The 24,595-nt window shown below is 39.9% G+C and overlaps 1 protein-coding gene across 2 annotated transcripts in view; it reads left to right on the top strand.

The window, feature by feature from the left end:
* SLC2A13 (solute carrier family 2 member 13) overlaps positions 1-24,595 on the top strand; it is a 99,519-nt gene that overhangs the window by 2,244 nt on the left and 72,680 nt on the right. For both annotated transcript variants that reach the window (XR_014172619.1, XM_081929141.1), the window contains exons 2-3: positions 19,324-19,483; positions 23,674-23,882. Coding sequence is in view for 1 of the 2 variants with exons in the window: in XM_081929141.1 (XP_081785267.1) it covers positions 19,324-19,483; positions 23,674-23,882 (369 nt within the window). In the remaining variant the exon portion in view is untranslated. The remainder of the gene's footprint in view (positions 1-19,323; positions 19,484-23,673; positions 23,883-24,595) is intronic.

Below are 24,595 nucleotides of genomic sequence, written 5' to 3'. Positions count from 1 at the left end.
AGCTAGTTTCTTTGCACATATGTAGAGTTTCCCCGGCTATTGTAACCAATGCTTTTCTTAGAGAAAAAGGTGCCTGTGGCAGTGCTCGCCATAAAGTGGTTACAGTAAGTGCCACACTTTTAACCAGGGATTTTCTTCTTTGGCGATCACCTGTAGCCGAGTAAGATTGTCTTCCATACATATGGTTTTACAATGAGGCCTATTCTGGATCCACATGTCCTTTCACAGTGGGAACATAAAAAAGGTGCCAGAGCTTGCCGTAAAGTCGTTAAGTGCCACACTTTTAACTAGTGTTTTTCTTTTAGAGAAAAAAAGTGCCAGTGTTCACCATAAAGTGGCTACAGTAAGTGCCACACTTTTAACCAGGGCTTTTCTTCTAAAAAAACGTGCCTGTACCTCATGCCCTTGAGTATCCCTAGAAAAAAAAGCACTGGCTGTAACATACAGCAAACATTTCTTGAGAGTAGTATTGGTGGGGCTAGAGGAGAGAACTCCTCTTCCTCAAAAGGCCCCCAATTCTGTGGTGTGTGCAGTGCAGAACAGGTAACTTTATCAAACTGCTCGGGGTTTGCACCCTTGTAACCTCAGCGTTTTTCCATTTAGAGCGAAGAGATGGCTCTCCCCAACACCTCCCCTTTCATCTGTCCACTGCTTAGTCTGGATAACTTTAGAAATTAAGACTTCAGCTCTTAATGTCTACTGCCAAGTGAAGAGCCTGACTCTAATGTAAGAAGGAAGTTGTTAACAGGATGTTAGTCATTATTATTTATCATCATTGTAATTGTCTTTTTAAAAGAAAAGCCCTATGTTTATCTGTTCTCAAAGGGAACTGTTTGTGCTGTTAAGTGACCCTCATTGTCCTTTTGCAAGTCAGAAATTCATTTTAAAGGTGATCATTGTTGTCACTGCCAGTGGTGCTTTCTTTAGCATAGAATATTTAATGTAGTCTAGCTGGCAAAATACAATTATATTGTAGCTTGAAAGTGGTGCTTTATATTTTTGAAAGATGTTCAGGAGGGCTAACCTTGGCTCAAAAGACCCTGAGTTAAAATTCAGATGATGCAACTAATGGTATTGTGGGGAGAAACGTCACATCTCTGAAAATGCACCATTTATCTGTACAGCTGGGAAAGCAATTCCATAGTTAACTTGTAGCATTACTTAAGTAAGTTTAAGTACAGTAATGGCAAACAGTCTTTACCTGTTTCATTTTTTTCTCCTAGCATATTGAAGGGTCCTTGCTGTTTCTTATGATGCCATCGTTCAGTAATGCACAGTATCTGAAAGTTGAGCTTTCCCAGAACTTACTTTATGAATTGACGTTGGAGAATAAACTTGCTAAAGTCTTTTAACAGTTGACAACACATAACCTCCAACCATACAAACTTGCCTCAGAGTAAGTCTCATTGAATCATGTGGGACATCTGCATAGATGTGTGTAGGATTTTGCATTTAGTGGCATATATTTTTGTAGAAGGAATATTTTTTGTAGAACTTTTATTCAGTCCTCCTGGCAAGGAGTTTAGGGAAGCCTATATGATCTTCCCACTCTCTTTTCCCCATAACTCTCTAGGATAGGCTAGGACTGAGAGTGTAACTGTGAAAATAGTTTTAAACCCAGGCATCAGCCCTGTACAGCTTACTATTTGTGTAGAAAAATGCTGAGGAAGAAAGCCTAGTGATAAGTGCTGGTCAGATGATCAAATTATTAACAATGGAACACGTACACCTTGTCTACTTCATTTTTTAACAGTTCATTTGGAATTTTGTTTAAGTATGTCTAGGTGTCTACCTTCGGTACTCTCAATCTTGGACAAAGGCAAGATGGCGATAGAGAAACCTCTTTTCTCTATCTTAAAAGTTTGTGGTTTTGTTATTTTGCCCTTATTTACCTTTTCTTCTCTTGGTATATTTTCTTTTTTTCTGGCTGTTTGCAGTGTGAAAACTTTGTCACTGATTCAGCCCATGCCTTCAGTTACATCTTTTCTTGGAGATCATTCAGCACTATGCTGTTCTTTTTGTCATACATATTCTGATTTCAATCTTACTTCCATTTGTCTCCTCTAATGTGGTCTGTTAGAATTGGATCCTGTGGGCAGAGTCTGTTTCCATTTTTTTAACCCTTTGACAATATACAGTGGTGCCTCGCAAGACGAAATTAATCCGTTCCGTGAGGCTCTTCGTATAGCGGTTTTTTCGTCTTGTGAAGCAAGCCCATTGACAGCTTAGCGGATTAGCGCTACAGCTGTCAAGCGGCTTCCAGCGATCAGCTGTTAAGCGGCTTATCAGCGGAAAAGCTGATAAGCGGCTTAGCGGCTTAAAAAAAAGGAAGAAAAAAGCGAAAAAACCCCGCAGGGGGATGCAAGATTTTTTTCGTCTTGCGAAGCAACCCCATAGGGGAATTCGTTTTACGAAGCGCCTCCAAAACGGAAAACCCTTTCGTCTAGCGGGTTTTTCGTCTTGCGAGGCGTTCGTCTTGCGGGGCACCACTGTAAATGAGAACTAAACCTTGTAATCAACAAGTACTACAAATACGTGAGATCATACTTGTCTCTTGCCATTGGTTTTTCATTACATAATTGTTTATTACACTCCTTTTTTTTAATAACTTGCTCAGTTGTGATGCATACTTCAAGCTTATTTCTTGTTGGGAGACAGAACCAGCTAGTTGAGAACCATTGTTGCATTGCTTTTCACAGTTTGCATCTGTGAAGCTGTACTGTTGCAAGCTTTTGTTATCAGAAGCATGGGATGTGCTTTTCAAACAGAGCAGCAACTTTTTGAAAACAGATAGAGGGAGCCTCTGCTCTCAGCCATTCATTGAACAATTACAGGAGTTTGTAGAATACTCCTTCTAAGAAGTTAGTGTAATTGTATTGGCATAAGGCTGGTGAATCGTGAGTAATAATTCATAATTATTCATACTGCTCAGCTGTGTTTATTTCTGGGAATTCATAATTTAGTGTGTTTACACTTGAAGTACATATATTTGACTCTTCGTTCGTTGTACAAAGCTTTTGGGTACTGTAATTATTGGGACTGAAGTGCAGTTAGACTGGATCTAACCCTCTGCAGAAAAGGTAATTTGGCAATTAGTCTTAAAAGTAAAAATGAGCATTATTGTTTTTCTCTTTTTATGTGCACCTACTTTTAAATTGATATAATTTGCATAGACTAACTAACCTGTATGTCAGTCTGTGTTCTGCACGTCTTGTAAAGGAAAATTAATCAACATGTTATCTCCTTTAATAGGTTTGAGTTATCAGGTTTTGGTCCAAACACTTACGCTTTAGTGGGAGTGAAAGCCTGGCTTGCTGCCCTTCTTTATTTGTTTGATTCAACCAGATTTGCCCATTGAGTCATGAATAGCATGGATTTAAACAGTAGTCCATTTAATTCAGTAGTCCTAGGTCACCAGATGGAACCACTTCAGTGTGAATAATGGATTTCAGCCTTAGGTGCTCAGCAAATGTATCTGATGTGAATTACTTGGTTGTAAAATGGTCTAGAAAAATAGTGAAATAGTTTAATGATGGTGTCTGTGTGTTTATAGGTGTAGCCTTCAGCAGGCTTTGTTTTTTTCCTGGTGGTAAGATAAGAACTTAAAAAACTTGCTTTAGTCTGCAGGGTGTCTTAAAAGTGCCTGTTGCAGTATAAAAGCAAGCAGGAGTGGACCTAGTTTGTAGCAGGATGCTTGGAAGTCAACTGGGTTCTTTGTAGAAAAAGATAATTAGTTCAATTCTTGGGTGGAATGCAACATCTCTGAAAGGCTTAATCAATTATTTTCAGGTTCTGATAAGCTGAACACAACAGCTAATGGAAAAAACGTAATCATACCAACCAAATGGAAATAACCCAAGACTACTTCAAGTATAAAGTATTCCTGTGACTGTAATTTGTTTTGAACTGTTTTAAATACAGAATTTAAAATTGATGTAACCTGTCCTGGGACATTATTGTAAAGAGTGGGTAATTAAAAAATAATAGTAGTAGTAGCAGCAAGATTTAGAGCAGAGATGAGAACCTGTAGACTTTTAGAGGTTGTTAGACTAAGTTACCATTGACCATGCAGGTTGGGACTGATGGGGCTTGGGAATTCAACAATATCTAGAGTGCTTCTAGTACCATATCCCTATATTTAAAGGCCTCTTTTCTGTTCTTGGAAAAAAAAAATCACAATTAACTTTTTCATTGTCAAATCGACCATCAGAGGGAGCTAAGGGGCTTAAGTAACTTCTTGAGGACTGTAAAAAAACCAATAAACATAGCTGAACAGTAAGTGTATGTTCAAATTAGACATAATAGGTTGGAACACTAAAGAGCAATAAGGAAAACTGACTCATCTTTTCTGTGTTCTTGAGCTATGGGGCACTAGTAGAAGTTTTCATTTTTTGTGTATTGTGGCTTAAAGTTTTGGACAAGGCTATTGTCTTTACTGATTTTATATTTTATCTTTCAACTTTCTTGTTTTGATATATTAAAAACTGAGTTAAATACTCTTAAATAGAGGCACCGTATTAAATTATCACCTCTGCTCTCAGTATGAACATAGTTGGTGATACTGAATTAATGCCAAATAACTGCTATGTAGTTGATTAGTATAAAGTGCTAGACATTATAATTCATGTTGTCATGTTGATTGTTGTTCAGTAGAGCAGCTTTGCAATTAAGTCCACAAAACTTAATAGCCAGCACACTTGTGTCAGTGCTTTTGTGGAATTCTGATGGAAAGGGGAGAAACAGAGAATCCAGCTACCTTTGCCGATAAGAGGTTTATTGCCTTGTTGTATGGTAAAAGTTCTTATTTGCCACTGGTATATACACTAGCTCCTGCCAACCCAGCAGTTTGAAAGCACGTGCAAATAGATAAATAGGTACCGCTCCGGCGGGAAGGTAAACGGCGTTTCCGTATGCTGCTCTGGTTCGCCAGAAGCGGCTTAGTCATACCGGCTCCCTTGGCCAATAAAGCGAGATGAGCGCCGCAGCCCCAGAGTCGGCCACGACTGGACCTAATGGTCAGGGGTCCCTTTACCTTTATATACACCAGCATTTGAAATTTGCCAGGTACATTTTGCACCTGGCTATCAGCCACCTGCGACCAAGTGAAGATGCCTGGGTGCCATCCTGGCGCCTGACGTCACCACCATCTGGAGTTGCGTGCCTGGGGATCCTTGGATCTTGACTATTTTCACAGACTAGCAACACATATCTGTTATATTTTATCTGCACAATCAGAATGAATTTCAGGATCAAAAAAGTCATATTGAAAAATGACTTTCGAACCGTCTGGAACCAAAATGACAACTAGGCATTTCGTTTGTGAACTGTGTAAACGTTTGCTTGTGACTGTAAACCTGGTTTAAAGAGCCATTTGGCACCTAGCTTATATATCTGTGTTTCTAACACTAATAGAGTGGTACCTTGGGTTACATATGCTTCAAGTTACATACACTTCAGGTTACAGACTCCACTAACCCAGAAATAGTGCTTCAGGTTAAGAACTTTGCTTCAGGATGAGAACAAAAATCGTGCTCCGGCGGTAGCAGGAGGCCCCATTAGCTAAAGAGGTGCTTCAGGTTAAGAACCATTTCGGGTTAAGAACGGACCTCTGGAACGAATTAAGTACTTAACCCAAGGTACCACTGTACCAGTATGTGGCTATCAGCTAGCCACATACCTGTGATTTAGTAAAATGGCTGTATAACAACATCCAGCTCATGCTTCCTCCCCAACAACAGATTAGTGCTTAATAGCTTTAAATGAAAAACTTGTAGTGAGTTTGCTTCTAATTTTGCATTGAAAATACAAAGTATAACTGTATGGGATGCAGGTACAAACTACTGTTTAATGTTTTTGTTTAAGGAACAGTGCGTGTTGTATCCATTTTCTATAACCTCCACACTGACAAGTGAGGAGAAATGCTAGAGGTTTGCCCTTGGGTGAGTTGTATGCATTAAAAAAATAAAACACTTCCATATAGGCTTGTTTCTTAATTCCAATTCCAGTTAGCTTTCGCCAGAGCTTGCTTGTGTAGATGTTGCTGAAGTTTTTGCAGGCAATTAACATACTTTGAACACTGGAAACTATAGCAGCCTGAAACCTTCTAATATGTCAGCTTTTAAAAAATCACTTAAAACTCTAATGCCCTGAACGACCACTTTTGAAGTGAAATATTTATCTTTTTAGGGACGCAGGTGGCGCTGTGGGTTAAACCACAGAGCCTAGGACTTGCTGATCAAAAGGTCGGCGGTTTGAATCCCTGTGATGGGGTGAGCTCCCGTTGCTTGGTCCCAGCTCCTGCCAACCTAGCAGTTTGAAAGCACGTCAAAGTGCAAGTAGATAAATAGGCACCGCTCTGGCAGGAAGGTAAACAGCGTTTCCGTGCGCTGCTCTGATTTCGCCAGTAGCGGCTTAGTCATGCTGGCCACGTGACCTGGAAGGTGTACGCCGGCTCCCTCGGCCAATAAAGCGAGATGAGTGCCGCAACCCCAGAGTCGGTCACGACTGGACCTAATGGTCAGGGGTCCTTTACCTTTATTTATCCTTTAGTAAAACAGAACCTTGAAATTTACTGCTGAATGCTTAAAAAAATGTTTTACATTTAAAGCACATTTCTCTTCCCTCCCCCTAAGACATGGAAACTGTAGTTTACCCTTTACAAAGCTACAATTCCTAGCACCCTTAACAAACTGCAAACAAACTGTCTGATGTGTGCTGCCTCTCACATTGCCTGAGGGTATCCTCTCCCTCTCGTCTTGGAAAAACAGATTCACCCAGTGAAGCAGCTGAGTGAGTTCTGGTTTGTGATGGCCATCTCCAGTTAAGAATTCTATATGTGATATTTAAATAATTGTAGCTACGAATGGCCCAAGACATTACCTTCTTGAAGCATAAAGTTCCAAATTTATAGTGAATGAGCACACTATTTCCCATTTGATATCAATCCAAATTCAAGTTGCTTATGCTGATGTGTGAAGCCCATGCCTGACAGAAATCACTGTAAAAGTGACTTGTTTTTCTCATTATCATGTTAGACAGCCATGACTCTGTACAAGGGTATTACATATGCAGGAAGACCACTTGTTTGAAGGTGAAGTTTGCAATCCTGGGCATACATATTTCAAACTATTGAACAAAGTAGGATTGACTTTGAGGAGATTTGCACAGGCAGGGCTCTAACACAGATCCAGGTATAACGCTGGACAAAATGGAATGAGATGGAAAGTACATACCTATGCTGGTTGAGTAGTCAAATCATAAATAGTCAACTAGACAATGGAAAATAGTGCAGAACTCAAATAGTTGGAAGGCATAAAAAAGGAGTAGAAATGTGGCCTCAGCAGGTGTCCTGATATGCGGGAGGGTATACCCTAGATTCTAGGATTTGTGAGTTGCTACTCCCTAAGCCTGGGCATGGGACGCAGGTGGCTCTGTGGGTAAAACCTCAGCGCCTAGGACTTGCTGATCACATGGTCGGCGGTTCGAATCCCCACGGTGGGGTGAGCTCCCGTCGTTCGGTCCTAGCTCGTCGTTCGGACCCGGAAGTGTCTGCAGACAGCGCTGGCCCCCGGCCTCTAGAGTGAGATGAGCGCACAACCCTAGAGTCTGTCAAGACTGGCCCGTACGGGCAGGGGTACCTTTACCTTTAACCCAGGGCATGATACAGTACATGACACTATCTCATTTTTCTATTCAGAACACCACTGATTTTTAACTCTTGGTTTGGCAGATATTTATGAATAATTTTTAATACCTAAGTTAAGACTTGAGCATCTTTTTTATTCTGTTTCCTTTCAAATTAGGTTGCTTTGAAACATGCTTTATTTGTTTTTGTTTTTTAAATCTGATTTTAAAAATCCATTCCATCCACTCAGTGTGGCTAGGAGCGATTACAGTACGAGAGGTCAAACTTAAAGTGCAGCAGCTACCAAATTAATGGGGGCTATGTACTGACAGCCAGTATCTGCAGTAAATAATGGGAGTGATGCTTATTACTAATGCATGAACAGATTTCTGTTGTTACTTGACAGTCAACCTATGTTGACTGTTGTTCTTCAGTACATCTTCTGTACAGGGACTACTTTGTAAGACATACAAATGAGGTGTGGGTTTTCTGTTCCTCTTTGGAAACTGCATAATGAGCATTCCAGTATTTGAACTGCTTCTGGTTCATTAGGGAAATCAGTAGATGCACATGAATTTAAATTAAGATGTGTAAGTTATTCAAATTACTTGACTGCTGTATAACATCTTGCCCTTAGAAGGCGACAGATATTTTCAAGGTGAAAAACTTGAGCAGAATAATTGGAAATCTACAGAAATTGAGGTCCCTATTTCTGTCTGTGGGATTGATATTTGGAGTGTTTAAGCATGTCATCCATGTTGTAATGAAAATCCAGAGACTGGTTGCAAGAAGGTTGCTACTGATGTAGTAGTAGAACAGTGAAGATAACCCAATTTTCCTGTTCGTAGCATGCTGGAGTTGCCGAACTCTGGACTTGAGATACTCATGTTTTGCAAGTAGAAGCACAGTAGATAGATACACTAAATTTCCTTTACTGTCCAGCTTAGATGCTTTCTATAGTACAGTATAGACAATAGAACGACTTCTATTGAAAATATTTGTCTTTTTGTGTATGTGCTTGAGAAAACCTGGGATTCTCAGATAAGTAGAAGGGGAAGATGCAGAGTTGAGGCAATGAGGCTTGTAGTGACTTCTCTGTCCACTTCTACTAGTCCTTTACATTTGTTTTATGCTTCTGTTTTATATTTGGGAAAACCTAAGACTTGAGATTTAACAGAAGGGCATAGGTTTCAATGCTAAAACAGTTTCAGATTCTTAATGACTGCAGTAATGTCAGCTTCCAGGGAAGTCAACTTGGAAAGTGCAATTAATTACCAAATACATTTTGGTAATATGCATTGTTTCTTTGCCTGGAAAACAGCAAGCAGATGTTTGACATGATTCATTGCACTTTGAGTATTGCTTCATGTCGGCGTATTAAATCTCTGAAATTATACACATAATCTACTTGGAGATCTGATTACAGTTCCCAGTTTTTAATGACATAGTACAAGAACCCTTCCACGGGGATGCGTTTTGTTGTTCCATGGTTTCTCATTCTGTTGCATGGTGATGTGAAAAAGATAATGAAGCATTCTGTCAAGCAATAAGCTTTTTGGAAACTGAGTGTGAAGTGACATGTGTCATCGAGAAGCTGCATTGTAGGGTTGTTTTAGTTATCCTTGAAATGGTTGGTTACCCAGACAACCAGCAGCACTTTTTCTATTTCCCTGGGCGCGGACTGTTGCCCAAATAGATGTAGAGCTGGTACAGACGTAATGCTGCTGATCTCTTCACCATGGTTAAAAGATCAGGAGCAATTCATGGACTCCCTTCATTTGCTAGTGTTAATTAGGGTGTAGTAATATTCCTGCAGTGAAGGCAACCAGCATTCATTTCCTACTGATCTGATGGTGATTTTAGAGACTTGTTCCTTGCACATTCCTTATTCACATAACCAATAAAACCAGTAGAACAGTAAAATATAATGTGCACCCCTGCAGCAGAGTAAAAGCTGCTTTTTAAAAAAAAGATGTTAGGTAGCAAGAAGCCACACAGTTGGAAAGGCATTTTATTATTATCGCTACCTGCAAAACTGTTCATACAATCTATTAAGCATTGTAAAAGATTGGTAAAACATGCCTCAAGCAGGCCGGTGTGGCGCAGCCACAAGCCCGTGTTTTGGTACGATAGGGTGCTCCTCAGAACGGCATTGGTTTTTCAGCATTTCGGTGTCTGCTTATAGACAATGTGTTTTTGCTGCGTAATTGCTTTGAGTTTATTTACCTCTCTTGCCCCAATATGAAAAAGTATTAACTGAGAATGTTAACCATCCATGTCATAGGATAGGACACTTGATGCAGGTACTTTTACATGTTGTAGGGGCATAAGCTTTTATTCAGAAGCTGTGACTAGTTTATATATAGATTAGACTTCATGAATTAAGATTTTGTCTTTTTTCTTTATTTGCCCTCGGTGTTCATTGCTTTTATGCTCTCTTTAATTATTGGCTCGAGGAGCAGTCATTAGACAAAGGAAGATAAAGTTAATCACTTCATTGTCCCCAATGGGAAGTGACTGAACACTGGACCAAAATTGACTTGAGTGGGTCTCTGAACTGGAGGTTACCAGGTTCAGTTAATTAAACAGGAAGGATACCACTCCTGTGTCTGATTGTAGTTGGACTTGAACCTGTGGAATAGGGACCTTTTTAAGGGACTTTTTAAGGTCTGTAAAGCTGGTGTAGAAGTGAACATGCAAACTACCTTCTTAAAGTCCCTCATATTAACAAAGCTTGATAAATAGCTGTCAGTGGAAAAAGCCTTTTGTTACTGTGACAAACCTCAAAGATACCAGCAAAGAGGGAAGGAGACATCAGGGTTTCCTCTGGCAAGACTCTCAGCTCCCCATGATAAGAGTCTGTCACTCGGCTATGCTACTAACAGCTGCCATGATGGAAGGATCCTGATGACACCAGTATATCCATATTATTGTGATTTTTTAAAAGTAGTTAAATGTTACTTGGAAATTGCCTTTGAAGGACTTGTATCCAGGAAAACAGGATATAAATACGCTTCTAAAAATGATATCCTTGTTCGTTTTTGCTTTGTATAATACTATTCCTGAGCAGTTGGTTTAGTAGGTACATGATAAAAATATACCTCCTTCAAGATGTTAACTTTCTAGTGAGTTTAAGGTATCATTTTTATCCAACTTTTCCCTCTCCCAGTCACTTTCCATTCAATAACAATGATTCATACTCAAGCCTAGGGTGTAGTTCATGAGCACAACATTGAAAGAAAATTATTAATGAAAGTGTCTTTTGGTCTGCAGAGAAGCAAAAAAGAAGCTGAAGGCACTTGAAGATTAATATTGGATAAATTCTCTTGCATCTTCAGTGTTGGATTTCCTCTAAAGTGGCTAAGTATCTTAAAACCTAGTTTTATATGTAGAAGGAGTCCTTTTGAATTAGCTGTGGAGATTGCATTTTAGGAAATTTCCACGCTCAAATGCAAAGCCTGAGAGTGGTTCATATATTAAAGTACAGGAGTTGTCTTCCTCTGCTATTCATGGTGCTGTACTTGCTCTGCTATTCATGCTATTACCTCTGCACTCTCCCCAATTTTACAAAATCAGTTTATCATGAATGAGCCACTGTGGCATCCTGGCAAATAAATACCTTTGGTCTCCTAACCACTTTATAACTATGCTGCAAAATTGATATTGAAACACCATAAGAAAGACAGGCTACAAGAAGGTAGAGTGGAAATTAAGTCAAGCACCCTTCAAACCTATGGATGAATAGGAGAGATTTCAGCACATGCTTAATCCTTCCGTTGAAATAGACATAAAAAGTGCCAAACCCTAGTAGGGCACAATTCAGCCAATCACTTATTACTCTGCCACTTGGGTTATTTTTCAGTAATCCCTCATATTACATGCATTTGTATGGGCGGGGTATAAATAATAAATTATTATTATTATTAGTCTTGCACGATTTCAAACAAATGTGGTAGAAGGCAGGATGGTTAAAATTCCACAAATCAAATCCCAAGCATAACAGAGAGTTTAAAAGCTCTTTTCATTCTGGGTCCACTTGTGGTTACCTGAAGCAAAAATATCTTTTAAGCTCTCCACTTTGCTTGCTGGGCAATGTCTGCTCAGCGCACCACCTATGCAAGGCTCAGGGATGCTTTTGCAGGACAATCTCTAGCCTTCCAAAACTGGCACATCAAGTGGGCCTCCCCCCCCCCCCCGCAAGTCCAAGAGCTTGAAAGCTTTTTTTAAAATGTGGGTAATCTAAACACGCATCAGCAGTGGTGACCACATGCTTGAGGTCCTAGACAATTTTGTCTGCCTGAGCTCCACCATAACCAGCAACCTTTCCATTGATGCTGAGCTACACAAGTGTATTGGCAAGGCTGCTACAGCAATAGCTCGCCTCTCCAAAAGGGTATGGGAGAATGTGGTGCTAATGACCAATACCAAGATGAAGGACTACCAGGCTTGCATGCTGAGCACACTGCTTTATGGGAAAGAGTCGTGGGCAACTTACATCCACCAGGACCAATGCCTCAATGCCTTTCATATGTGCTGCATTACAGGGGCGCCGACTTATAAAAAATATTGGGGGGGCGGGGGCCCATACCGACTTATAAAAAATATTGGGGGGGCCCAAGACCTCCAAACCGCTGCTGCTGGGGGAACGAAAGCCCGGGCTGCCCCGACCTTAAGTGAACCTGTGAGGGCCCGCCCTTTGCGGCAGCCGATTGGCTGCCGCCGTGGGCGGTGAATATTAATGAGCTAGGGGGAATCCCCGCTTCTCGCGGGGCTGACGCCAGCCCCACGAGATTGTTGATGGGTCGAGAGCCCGCAACCCCACCCCCTCTCTAGATCGGGAGTGGCTTTGTTTTAACTCATTACTGAATGTATTTTAAAAGGTAACTATCGTCAAACAAGGAAAATAAAAAATAATTTTCTTAAATTATTGGGGGGGCAGAGCCCCCCCAAACGAATTTTTGAGGGGGCTTGGGCCCCCTCAGGCCCCATGGAGTCGGTGCCTATGCTGCATTAGGAAAATTTTGAGCATTGCATAGCAGGACCAAACAGTGATATGCTCTCTGAAGCACGCATTCCCAGCATCTTTGTACTCTGATCTCAGTGACGTCTATGCCAGCTTGGTTATGTCCACAGAATGGAAGATTTATTTATTGAATTTATATGGCAGGATCACCAAGGACATGCTCTATGGGGAGGTGGCTTCAGGCACTAGGCCTGTTGGCAGACCAACTCTGTGTTACAAAGATGTCTGCGATCTTGACATGAAGGCTGGCAACATTAAACCCGCCATAGGAGAATCCCTTGCAGACAGTTACAATGCCTGAAGGCAGGTCGTGTATCCATAGAAGTGACCAGAGGAGGTATGACTGCTGGGCGGAGTGCAAACTGAAGAAACACCATTGTGCATCCGTCATCTGACCCTGCTGCAACAATACATGTCTCTTCCATATCGGTCTCTACAGCTATAGCAGGTGCTGTAACTCACCAACAGTTTGATTTTACCCCTGAAGGTGCACCCTTCCATTGTCTCCCAAGACAGATAGATGCCAGCAACAAGGACAACAAGAGACTGAATATAACCTAAGAACACATTTTTGTGTTCATCTTTGAATCATGCTGCTGAATTTTATTTGCTTAGAAACAGCAGCCAGATTTCTGTCGGGTGCAATCCTTATGGATTTGCAGTTCTTATGGATTTGGCATTAAAGACTAGTGAACAAAGTGGGACTGAGTTCGGAGTATATGGCCATAAGATGGCTGTAACAAGTGTTTTCAAGAAGCAGCAGATGGTAGTAACTGTACAAAATAGTGCTGGCTAAAATAGAATGTGATGGAAAGTAAATATCCTTGTTGAAGTACAGGACCATCCATATGGGCTCAATGGATGATCTTGCCAAGTTACACTTCCTAAATTTCTGCACCGTGATGAGTAGCTAGTCGTGGGTTCATTTGGAAACTCATAATGATAAATACAATATGCAGCCTACTGTATTTATAATGCCCACACCTAAAGTAGCTTTTATCTGTCTGACAGATGGTCATGATTCAGTTTTATGAGATAAATGTAGACCAACATATTTATATTCAGGTTATTTTTTTTTCAAAAAATACATACTAGAAAAACAGAGTTCAAATTGGTTTTTAAAGCTCTTCAAATTATTATCCCATTGATGTTTGGAATATTTGGATTTGTATGATAAGCTCAAGAGCTCGCAAGGCTCCAAGCAGGTGAAAATATGATGGCACCCACCTTAACGGTCATGTTGTGTAATCCTAAAGTTTTGTAAATGTAAGCATTGATTTCCCACTTCCACTATACCATGTTGGCTCAATTTGCCATGAAAAAATATACATATAAAGCAAATTTTACGAATGTAATAGTCTAGAGTCTACTGTTGCTAATATTTTTATTTAAGACTTACAACCCTTAGTTTCCTAAAAGTAATCCAAGGGAGCTAGCATCTAAAACAGTGCGACATGGGGGGGGGGGAAATACAAAAGTTTAAGCAGCATACATCAGTGAAATAAAACAGAACAGATAAAAGCAGCAGAAGGAAACAAAACGAATGATTGATACCAGTATCATAAAACCATCTCAGCCAGCCAAAAACCAACCAGAATGTCAAAAGGGAGAGGATGAAAGGTAATGGGCACATGGCTTGGAATGCTATTGCCCCCAAAATAAACACATAGAAGGATTAAATCGCTTGTTCCTTATGGTGATACTCAATTATATTTTATTCAGAGTAGACCTGTTGAAATGAATGAACATTACTAAGTTAGGTCCATTAATTTCAATGGGTCTACTCTGACTAAAATTTAGTTACTACCACCAGGACCTCCATACACACTGTCCAGGCTAGCACCATAGGAAGGTCACTTCGGTGTTGCTATTGCAGTGGTTTGACTTCACCCCCAGAGGTGGTCTATTATCTTTTGAGCCAGAGGATACCAACAATATGATAGCGAAGCAGCCAGGTCACACTCAACTTCTAACTGGTAAGAGCAGTTCTTAATGCCAGTTGTTTTATTGGTGGCTTTTTTGTGCAGAAAATACTACAGTATATTGTTGAATCCACACCCACCCACCCACCCACCCACACCCTGCCACCTCTGTGTTTCTACTGCGTCTATTAACACTCCTTCCAGATCCTGCAATTGAACAGTAAAAACTCTTATCTCAAACTGTCATGCAAGTGATGGAAAAATCAGAAGTGTTAATAGACCTTTCTGCCCAGCAGCTAGCAAAAAGCCTGAGGATTTATTCATCCCATGTGATTTGGAACTGAGAGTTTGCTAACCAGGAGGTGAAAGAGATGAGGCAGCACGTACTGAAATTAAATATTTGTTTAAAAGGTAGAACTTCATTAGTTACCAGCAAGAGCAAGTTGGGGAAATGATGCACTCGGAACAGCTAAAGGTAATCTTTTATAACCAGCATAGCTGGGAGGGCTGAGCTGAAGTGTAGCCTATTAATTTTGGGGAGAAAGGGAGGTTTTCAATGGATGCACTGTTTCCTGAATAGTCCCTTTAGCGTAGCTCTTTACATTTTCATCTGTTTGCAGGGATTGTTTCCTCCTCTGTGTTGCTGCTGTTCCTAGTGCCCCTTTCCTCTGGCTTTGCTCTTTTGAATGATCCTAGCCACTCAAAAATAGTGAAAGGTAAAGGACCCCTGGACGGTTAAGTCTAGTCAAAGGCGACTATGGGGATGCAGCACTCATCTTGCTTTCAGGCTGAGAGAGCCGGTGTTTGTCCGCAGACAGTTTTCTGGGTCATGTGGCCAGCATGAGGAAATGGCTTCTGGCGCAACGGAACACCATGATGGAAACCAGAGCACACAGAAATGCCGTTTACTTTCCCGCCGTAGCGGTACCTATTTATCTACTTGCACTGGTGTGCTTTCAAACTGCTAGGTTGGCAGGAGCGCAATGGGAGCTCACCCCATCACGGGGATTCAAGTTGCCAACCTTTCAGTCAGCAAGCCCAAGAGGCTCAGTGCCATCTGCATCCCTTTTTAATACTATTCAAAAATAGTATAATAAATGTGGCAGTATCATAAAGCTATGTCACCAGTCAGATTTTGTTAATGGCAAAGTCTCAAATCCAAATCTGAGGGGTGATTGGCTGGTCGTATCCTAAGATATTTAGCAGCACAATAGGATAACACTGCACTTATATTGTTTACATTTTAAAGATTTGTCTAGTATCCTTCCGGTTGCCTAATCTGACTTGAATTTGTCTTGAATTATACCACTGATTTAATTTATGAAACAAGTCGTTTCAAAGTAGATAATTGTTCATGGAGCATTTTTGACCCCACATCAGTGGCTGTTATATTCATAGCTTCTTCCTTTATACTGATGCTGATGTACTTGCCCAGAGCAACTGCATTTATTTAGACAAACAAAAGCTTATTGGAAAATGCCAAGGTGTAATTTAAACACCCCCTTTTGGAACACAGGGATAATTAACTTATCTTTTGTTAGGAATGTCCTGTATTATCTAAATATAGTTCACATAAATTAATGTGCACTGCTTGATATGACATTAATTGATTCAGTTAATGTGTATAAGAAGCAGCACTACTTTGAAGTGACCTGCCTATTATCTTCACGGCCACATCTGGAACATGAGTTGGTGGATGTGTCCTTTAACTCATTAAGTGTAAGCTCTGAGCTTGATATGACACATCTTTTGTTATTTTCGCTGTTGGATGCTGCGTGTTGTTTAAGTAATCTTGTTATCTTTGTCATGTTGAAATGTGGGGGTTTTGTATATTAGTATATTTGCTATCGTTTTGTGGTATGTTATTATGAATTTTTTTTGTGGTGTTTGTTTGAAATGTATTCCTGTTTTCTTTGTTGTAAGCCACTTAGAGCATGATTTTTTTGTTTGTGGAAAAGCGGCATACAAATAAAATGCATAAATGAATGATTATACAACCAAGTTTTTGTATTTCTCTTGTAAGAAATACAGAGGGGCTTCTCGGTAGTGGCACCCGCCATGTGGAACGCCCTCCCAGCATCATCATCATCAGTATTATTATTATTATTAAGTATTATCATCATCATCATCATCTTAGGACATACGATATCAGAAGCTTGCTAACATTGGCAAAAGTATTATTTTAATAAGACTATCAATTTCTTTTTAAAGTTATCTACTAGTGTGTTTGTGATCCATGAACTTCAGATTGACTTTGGCATTCGAATATACCATCGTAACTAACAAACTTCATGTTAATGCCTGTCATTTCTGATACATTTCTGAAGCATGTCACGGTTCTCTATTCTGAACATGAACTCAAGTTTTCCATATTGTTTTATTTTGTCTAAAAGTTAATGAAAGGTTTTGGGGATGCAGCCCCATCAAATAATTTATGGGGGGGGGGGCACAGTGGGACCTTGGCCCATAGGAGTTGGCTCTTATGAGTATAGCTAAGCAGCCATATTTCCTTGGTTGTTCATTAACTTGTACATCACCTGAAAACTTTTATCCGCTGCAAATTCTTTCCCTAGAATGAAATATTCTGCCATAGTGCAAACATTTCACAATGAGAATGATAGACTTTGAAAAGCAGTGTGTAGTGTTAATAAGTTGAATTAGCTGGAGGATCTTAAAGGGGGAAAATAGACATTAAAATGTTCAAAGCTGCCACCATTCCTCCTACCTTGTAATGTGTAATGTAAACATTGTGTAATGTGTGAATCACCATCTGCCATCCCCTTGATTTCTGGCTGGCAGGGAGAAGCCAAGTCTTAGAAAGAAGGCAGAGGAAAAAATATATAGAAAGACAGTGCAGATAATGCACATTTTGTAATGTTTAGTTTGGCTCTAACTCTTATTAGGTCCGTAAGCATTAACTTGCACTCCTTCATCCCATTTCAGTTTAACATGGTGGGACAGAGTTGGCAGAAGAGAGGTTCCAGCAACTTTGTTGTGTGGAACTGAAAACCATAACCAGCTCTTTTGTATCTTTCAATTTATCCTATCTCATAATTTCCTGTAATTGGTGGTTTAGGCCATCTGTTTGGCTAGCATAATACCGTGTACAATATGCTGCTGGCAGGTATCTGTTGAACGGTGGCCACAAATTGGGGAAGCTGACATGAGTAGCCTGGGCTCATCTATCACAAAGCATTTGAAGATGAAAGGGATTTCATCTTGGTTGTAACATGTACAAATGGCTGCTGGGAGAGTTTCTGCCACATGTTTCTAGTTTGTCCCTTGCGGAGTCCTGCAAGCTTAGTACACAGTGTTCTTCAACCATGGCTGCCCAGATGTGGTCCCATCATCTTCAGCTATAGCTTAGGGATGATGAGAGTTGTAGCCCAACAACATCTGGGTACCCAAGGTTGAAGAACATAGAGTATGGCAGTTCAGCTTATTGAGGCTGTTCAAAAGAAAGCTTATTTTGTTTGTTCGTTGCTGTCTTTAAAAATCTTAGTGTTCTTAGGTTCAAGATATTAGTCGTGCAACAAAATCCATGCCAAGGCAGCCAAATTGAGAACCAAGAATAGTGAAGAGTGTAATTCAGATAAAATACAGCTTGTCCCACAGAGGCTGCCTGGCGCTCAACTCACCTGGAATTGAATTATTTCTGCAAGCTCATTGCAGATAAAGTATGGGCCGACAATTCAGTGGGTCACTGGACTTCTTAGCATTAATAATAATAATAATAATAATAATAATAATAATAATAATTCTTAAGACTCCATTTCTGCAAAAGGTACTTCAGGCACAGAGATCTGCTCTATGCCCTTCCCTGTGAAGACAGAGACAAAGTGTATCTGATACAGTTCTTCTGGCTTTGGTTTCGAAAAGGGGTTGGTTTCTAGCATCTGACTTGATACAGCTGAATTGGCAGAATAAGTAAGTTTTCGATGGATATAAGATTATAATATTCTTAACTCTCTAAGTACTTAGACTAATCTCTAAGTACTAGGTGTGCTTTGAGACATGAGCTGGAAAAAACACAACATAAAAAATACAGCCACAAAAACCAGTTAGCTTACTTTTTTCTTAGGAAGTTTTAGCAATTTGGTAAGATGCCTGTTACTGAAATCTGTTTTAATAAAGTGCTTTGTGGACCTGCTGGTAATTTAGTTCATGTCAATGGAAATACACCAGTATGAGGGAGTCATAATGTAGCCCGGGTTGGTATTGGGCTAAGATATGTTAAGGTGCCAGATGACATATGCCCTGTTTTATTAGGCTTTAATTGCCTTTGATGATTTTTAATGGTTACAGATATCCCTTAATGGATTGCTTACAACTCATTCCTTTTTTAGTCGGTTATGTTGTTTGCTACTATTCTTTTGTATTATGCTTTGAGATGAGGGATATAAATCCCTTCAAACATATAAATAGTCACCACGCTTCCTACATGTTCAGCTTCTGTTTGCTTATCTATTGACAATCTCTTTTATCTGATTATTTTCAACTTGCAGTGCAATTCTCTATGCTGTATTCACGATCAAATGATTTCTCCTCCGTTTGGAACTCTGATCTTTCAGATGCGCTGTAAACATGCTATATTTATATAGCATGTACTTTGGTTTGATTACTTATTTGAAAGGTAGAACGTTTCCTCCTGTTTATGATTGAGTGTCATGATTGTAGATAACACATGCCAATGATAAAATAATAGTTCTTCTTTGTAAATAGGTTCATACTGAATTTTAATTACTTTCTTCCAGGTATTGCTTCTATGACAGTCCCAGTATACATTGCAGAAGTTGCTCCACCTCATCTAAGAGGCAGATTAGTTACTATAAACACACTCTTCATCACAGGAGGACAGTTCTTTGCAAGCGTTATAGATGGAGCCTTCAGTTATCTTCCAAAGGATGGATGGAGGTTAGTGTAACCTTTTTGTTTGTTATTGAAAGTAAAGTTAGAGCTGCACTGCCATTTAGATTCACATGCTGTGTGTGTGAAATGTGTGTGTAGTACACACAAATATTTATTTGTATACACACATGATATATATACATTTTTTGTTTGCAATGTCTTTTGGACTCTTTAGTGAAAAAAATTAATTACCCTTTCTAAATCACAATAAGGAGCAATAATAATGATAATAATAATAATAGTAATAATAATAATAGTGGCAAAGTTTTTATCGGTGGTTGCAAGAACCAGTGATCCCTATATTCTGAACAAAATGCTTGTTTAACCTGGAGGTAGGCTGTATGAATTGTGTATTGCTTTGTAACGATTTGCTGGGTCTTTGGATCGTAATAAAGATTGATGATGATGATGAATAATAATAGGTGACAAAGAAACTATCCAAATGTGTTACATTTTACAGATTACATTTTTATTTTAAACCCAACAATTTTAGATGCAAATCTAAATGATTTAAATGTAGACTTTGTTTTTGCACTCTTGGAATCTTCCTTTTTGTGGTTTTAAGTTGGTGCCCTTAGAATGCTAATTGGCTTTGAATAATGGCAGCAAATCCAGCTGAAATTTACTAATGGATTGAATTAAGGAGCTATGGATTTTATCTTTCAACATTGTAATTTGCAGGGTGGCAAGATCTATAGCAAATGTAATCAAGATGCATGCTAGCTTTCTTGGAGACCCATGGCTTCAATTCTGTGGTTCTCAGTACAATATCATGTAAAGTCTTGATTCTTCTGTTACCCAGAGAACTAATTTTAAGAATCCCCGAAGCTAATTTTTTAAAAAAATTGCTTGGTTTTGAATAGACCATCTTCTGTCTGTGATCTAGAAAAATCATTAAATGTAGCAATAGCCACCAGCTTGGATGGCTTCAAAAGAGTGCTAGACAAATTCATGGAGGATAGGGCTATCAGTAGCAATAATAATAATAATAATAATAATAATAATAATAATAATAATAATAATAATAATTTATTATTTATACCCCGCCCATCTGGCTGAGTTTCCCCAGCCACTCTGGGAGGCTCCCAATTGAGTGTTACAAACAATACAGCATTAAATATAAAAAAAACTTCCCTAAACAGGGCTGCTTCAGATGTCTATAGGATAGTTGTCTATTTCCTTGACATCTGATGGGTGGGCACCACTACCAAGAAGGCCCTCTGTCTGGTTCCCTGTAATCTCACTTTTCGCAATGAGGAAACCGCCAGAAGGGCCTCGGAGCTGGACCTCAGTATCCGGGCTGAATGATGCGGGTGGAGACGCTCCTTCAAGTATACAGGACCGAGGCCGTTTAGGGCTTTAAAGGTCAGCACCAACACTTTGAATTGTCCTTGGAAACATACTGGGAGCCAATGCAGATCTCTCAGGACTGGTGTTATGTGGTCCCGGCGGCCACTCCTAGTCACCAGTCTAGCTGACACATTCTGGATTAATTGCAGTTTCTGGGTCACCTTCAAAGGTAGCCCCACGTAGAGCGCATTGCAGTAGTCCAAGCAGGAGATAACTAGAGCATGCACCACTCTGGCGAGACAGTCCACGGGCAGGCAGGGTCTCAGCCTGCGTTCCAGATGGAACTGGTAGACAGCCACCCTGGACACAGAATTAACCTGCACCTCCATGGATAGCTGTGAGTCCAAAATGACTCCCAGGCTGCGCACCTGGTCCTTCAAGGGCACAGTTACCCCATTCAGGACCAGGGAATCCTCCACACCCGCCCATCCCCTGTCTCCAAAAACAGCACTTCTGTCTTGTCAGGATTCAACCTCAATCATGATGGCTGTGTTCTATCTCTGCATGCTTCTGTGAATGCCCAGTGCTTGGAATCACAAATGGGAAGAGCCCTGTTTCACTTAGCTCCTGCTTGCAGTCTTCCCTCGGACATTTGGTTGAGCACTCTGTGAGTGTGATCCCACAGGGTGCTTAAGTATTTTTAAATGGTATAGTTTCATGCCTGTTTAGTTAGGGAAGAGAACCTGTTTGTACTTTAAAGATGCATTATAGAACCCTGAGTGATAGCCAACTAACTCACCATAAGATTTCCTCCTGCATGGTTTGTGTATTTTTAAACTGAACTGTAATAAAAATAATATTTGAATTATCAGGGGAGGGGAGCTCCTTTTTATAGAAAATTGCAGTAGTGTGCTTGAATTGATTTAAGAGTGAGTGAGTTGGGAGGTGTGGATTTCAGATTCAGTTTTTTCCACTTGCCATTACAAGAAATTCTGTCATAATTGTGAATGGAACAAATATTGCATGTTAGTAACATTAAAGTAAAACATTTACTTAAAGCAAAACTTACTTGTATGTTAGTAACATTAAGTAAAAACATTTTAAAATATAATAACATTAACCATTTGTTAGAAGCCATTGCAATCTGCAAGTCAGTAAATATCTTGAAAAATAGAATGGCCAACTTTTGGAATACTAATTACCAAGATAAAATTCAACCATGCTGCTGGTTTTGAGTGTTTGCGTACTATAGTAATCCATAAGATTTTCATTAAACTTAAAAGTATCTGAACATTTTTGCTATTTGAAATGCAACACACTTAACAATGTAATTTTAGCAGGAACAGCAGCTTAACTTATCAAGGGACAAAAGTGAAATGGAATTTTTCTCCCCCAGAATGAAGTACTTTTATGGTTCCAGCCCAATGTGGAACAATTTGGAAAAATAGTTAATGATTCAGTATGTAAGGAATTGTCAATTAATGTTGTTTACGATGCGTCAAGCCCTGTCTGACAAACATGATGGCAGATGCGGGTGGTGGTTGCTCGTGAGTAACCAGGCAGGACTCCAACCTGTGTTTTGTCGGTGCAATAAGGTTTTATTGGTGCAAACTATTTACAGTGCATAACCACAAAGTTCATGTCCATCTTAGACACTTGCAGAATCCGGGAGTGGCCCCTTCCGGCTTTTCCCCAATGTAAGAACTTAGACACCCCAAATCTCCACCTCTCCTCCTTGGATCAGGTTTAAGGTGCTGGTTTTAACCTTTAAAGCCCTACAGGACCGCCCATCCTGGTATGTCCCACAGAGGAACTTACAGTCTTCAAACAAAAACATCTTGAAGGTCCCAGGCTACAGAGAGGTTAGGCTGGCCTCAACTAGAGCCAGGGCTTTTTCGGCTGCAGCTCCAATCTGGTGGAACGCTCTGTCACAAGAGACTAGGGCCCTGTGGGACTTGACATCTTTCCGCAGGGCCTGCAAAACAGAGCTGTTCCACCAGGCCTTTGGTCAGGGCGCAGCCTGACTCCCTCCTTTAGCAATCTTTACAGAACTTAAGCTTATGGTTGCCATCAATTTGATTTTAATTAATTTTTATAATGAAATGTTTTTAGAATGTTGCACTATTTTATTGTTGTTAGCCGCCCTGAGCCCGGCTTCAGCTGGGGAGGGCGGGATATAAATAAAATCTATTATTATTATTGTTGTTGTTGTTGTTGTTGTTGTGTTTCACATCCCTGTGCAAGCTGGGCGACGGAAGTGGCGCACATCCCTCCTGGCCAGCCGGGCTAGGTGAGGCGCTTGGGCTCTCAGTAGCATCTTTGAGCCCTCTCCTCGCTTGGCTGGCCCCTTCCCTCTCTACTCTACTTGAGTTATGGCTTTCCCCACCGCTGGAGCTGGCGTCGAGGTTCTCTGTATTCCCCTGCCTCCCTCCCCTGTTCCGATGGCAGTCCCCTGACACATGACAGCTGTGATTGTCTTCTATATTAGATCCATAATGGGAGAGAATAATATGTCAGCTGTCATGCCACTGTAGTTGTAGGCCTCTTTAGTTGGTCTGGAGTTGCATTTGTTCAGCGTATTTGTTGTTTGATACATGTAAATAATTGTAGTTCTCAATCTAATATAAGTTAACTTTGGGCTAAGTTTATGTTATCTAACAGTAATTGAAATAACTGATTTGCAAACAGCAATGTTAAAATTATGTCTGCAGGGAACAACTGAAAACCTGTTCAAGAGTTCTTGGAATCGTCTGATACGGAAATCTCAGGATATAAACTATGTTACCTCCATCTGCTTATTTAGAGAAATACTGAGCGTATTCAGAAAGCGGCTTAAAGCCTTGCTGTTCTTTATGGAGAGAATCTTGATAAATTTGCATTAAAAATGTTTATTTTCTTTCCCCCAGATATATGTTGGGCCTCTCGGCAGTTCCAGCTGTAATACAGTTTTTTGGCTTCCTCTTTCTCCCTGAAAGCCCCCGTTGGCTTATTCAAAAAGGACAGACTCAAAAGGCAAGAAGAATCCTGTCTCTGATGCGGGGTAATCAAACAATAGATGAAGAATATGATAGCATCAAGAATAACATAGAAGAGGAAGAAAAAGAAGTTGGTGCAGGTAAGGCTGAATTTCTGCTTTCTTTGTACATTTATTAATGAGTGACAGTGTTAACAGTATTTTAGGTTAGTTTGAAATAGATTTTATATTATTACTACTACTACCACTACTACTAATATTATTTGTATAGCACCTGCAGGTCTCAGGGCAGTTCTCAACTTAAAATCACAATATTAAAACACAACACACATAATAACAATAAAAACAAGAAGAACCAATAATTTGCAACCCAAGGTTTCAGGCAATCCTAATTGGTTCTAACCATACTCCCAGTGAAAATAAGATTAAACTAAGCTCTATGCTTTATACAGCCTTGCTCCTACATCAGTTCTATTGGTATTTTTCAGAAGAAATTAATATGTTAATATCAGACTTGGTTCCGTACTTTAACATAATGAAATTATAATTGTCTTAAGAATTGCTAATGAGTTTCAAGGATTCAGTTAAACAGGGGAAGCCAATATAATAATCAGCCATATATTCGTTTTCAAACAAATTAATAATTTGAAGGATAATTTTTGTTCTGTTTTCAATTGACTGGGTGTATATATTCTAATTGTCACAACCTAATTATATAATTGCTTGTCAGGAGTAACTCACAAGTGCACGCTAGCTCTGATATCCTTCAGTTGCGATATTAAAACTTGGGATTCTACAGTGACCTTTCAGTCTGTTGCCTCTCTTTATTCGCAGTGGATTTTGACGTGTGAGGT

Source organism: Podarcis melisellensis, assembly GCF_964234715.1.
Source record: "Podarcis melisellensis genome assembly, chromosome: 10".
In the NCBI taxonomy this organism is placed as follows: Eukaryota; Metazoa; Chordata; class Lepidosauria; order Squamata; family Lacertidae; genus Podarcis; species Podarcis melisellensis.
This window is presented reverse-complemented; position numbering and strand designations above follow the sequence as displayed.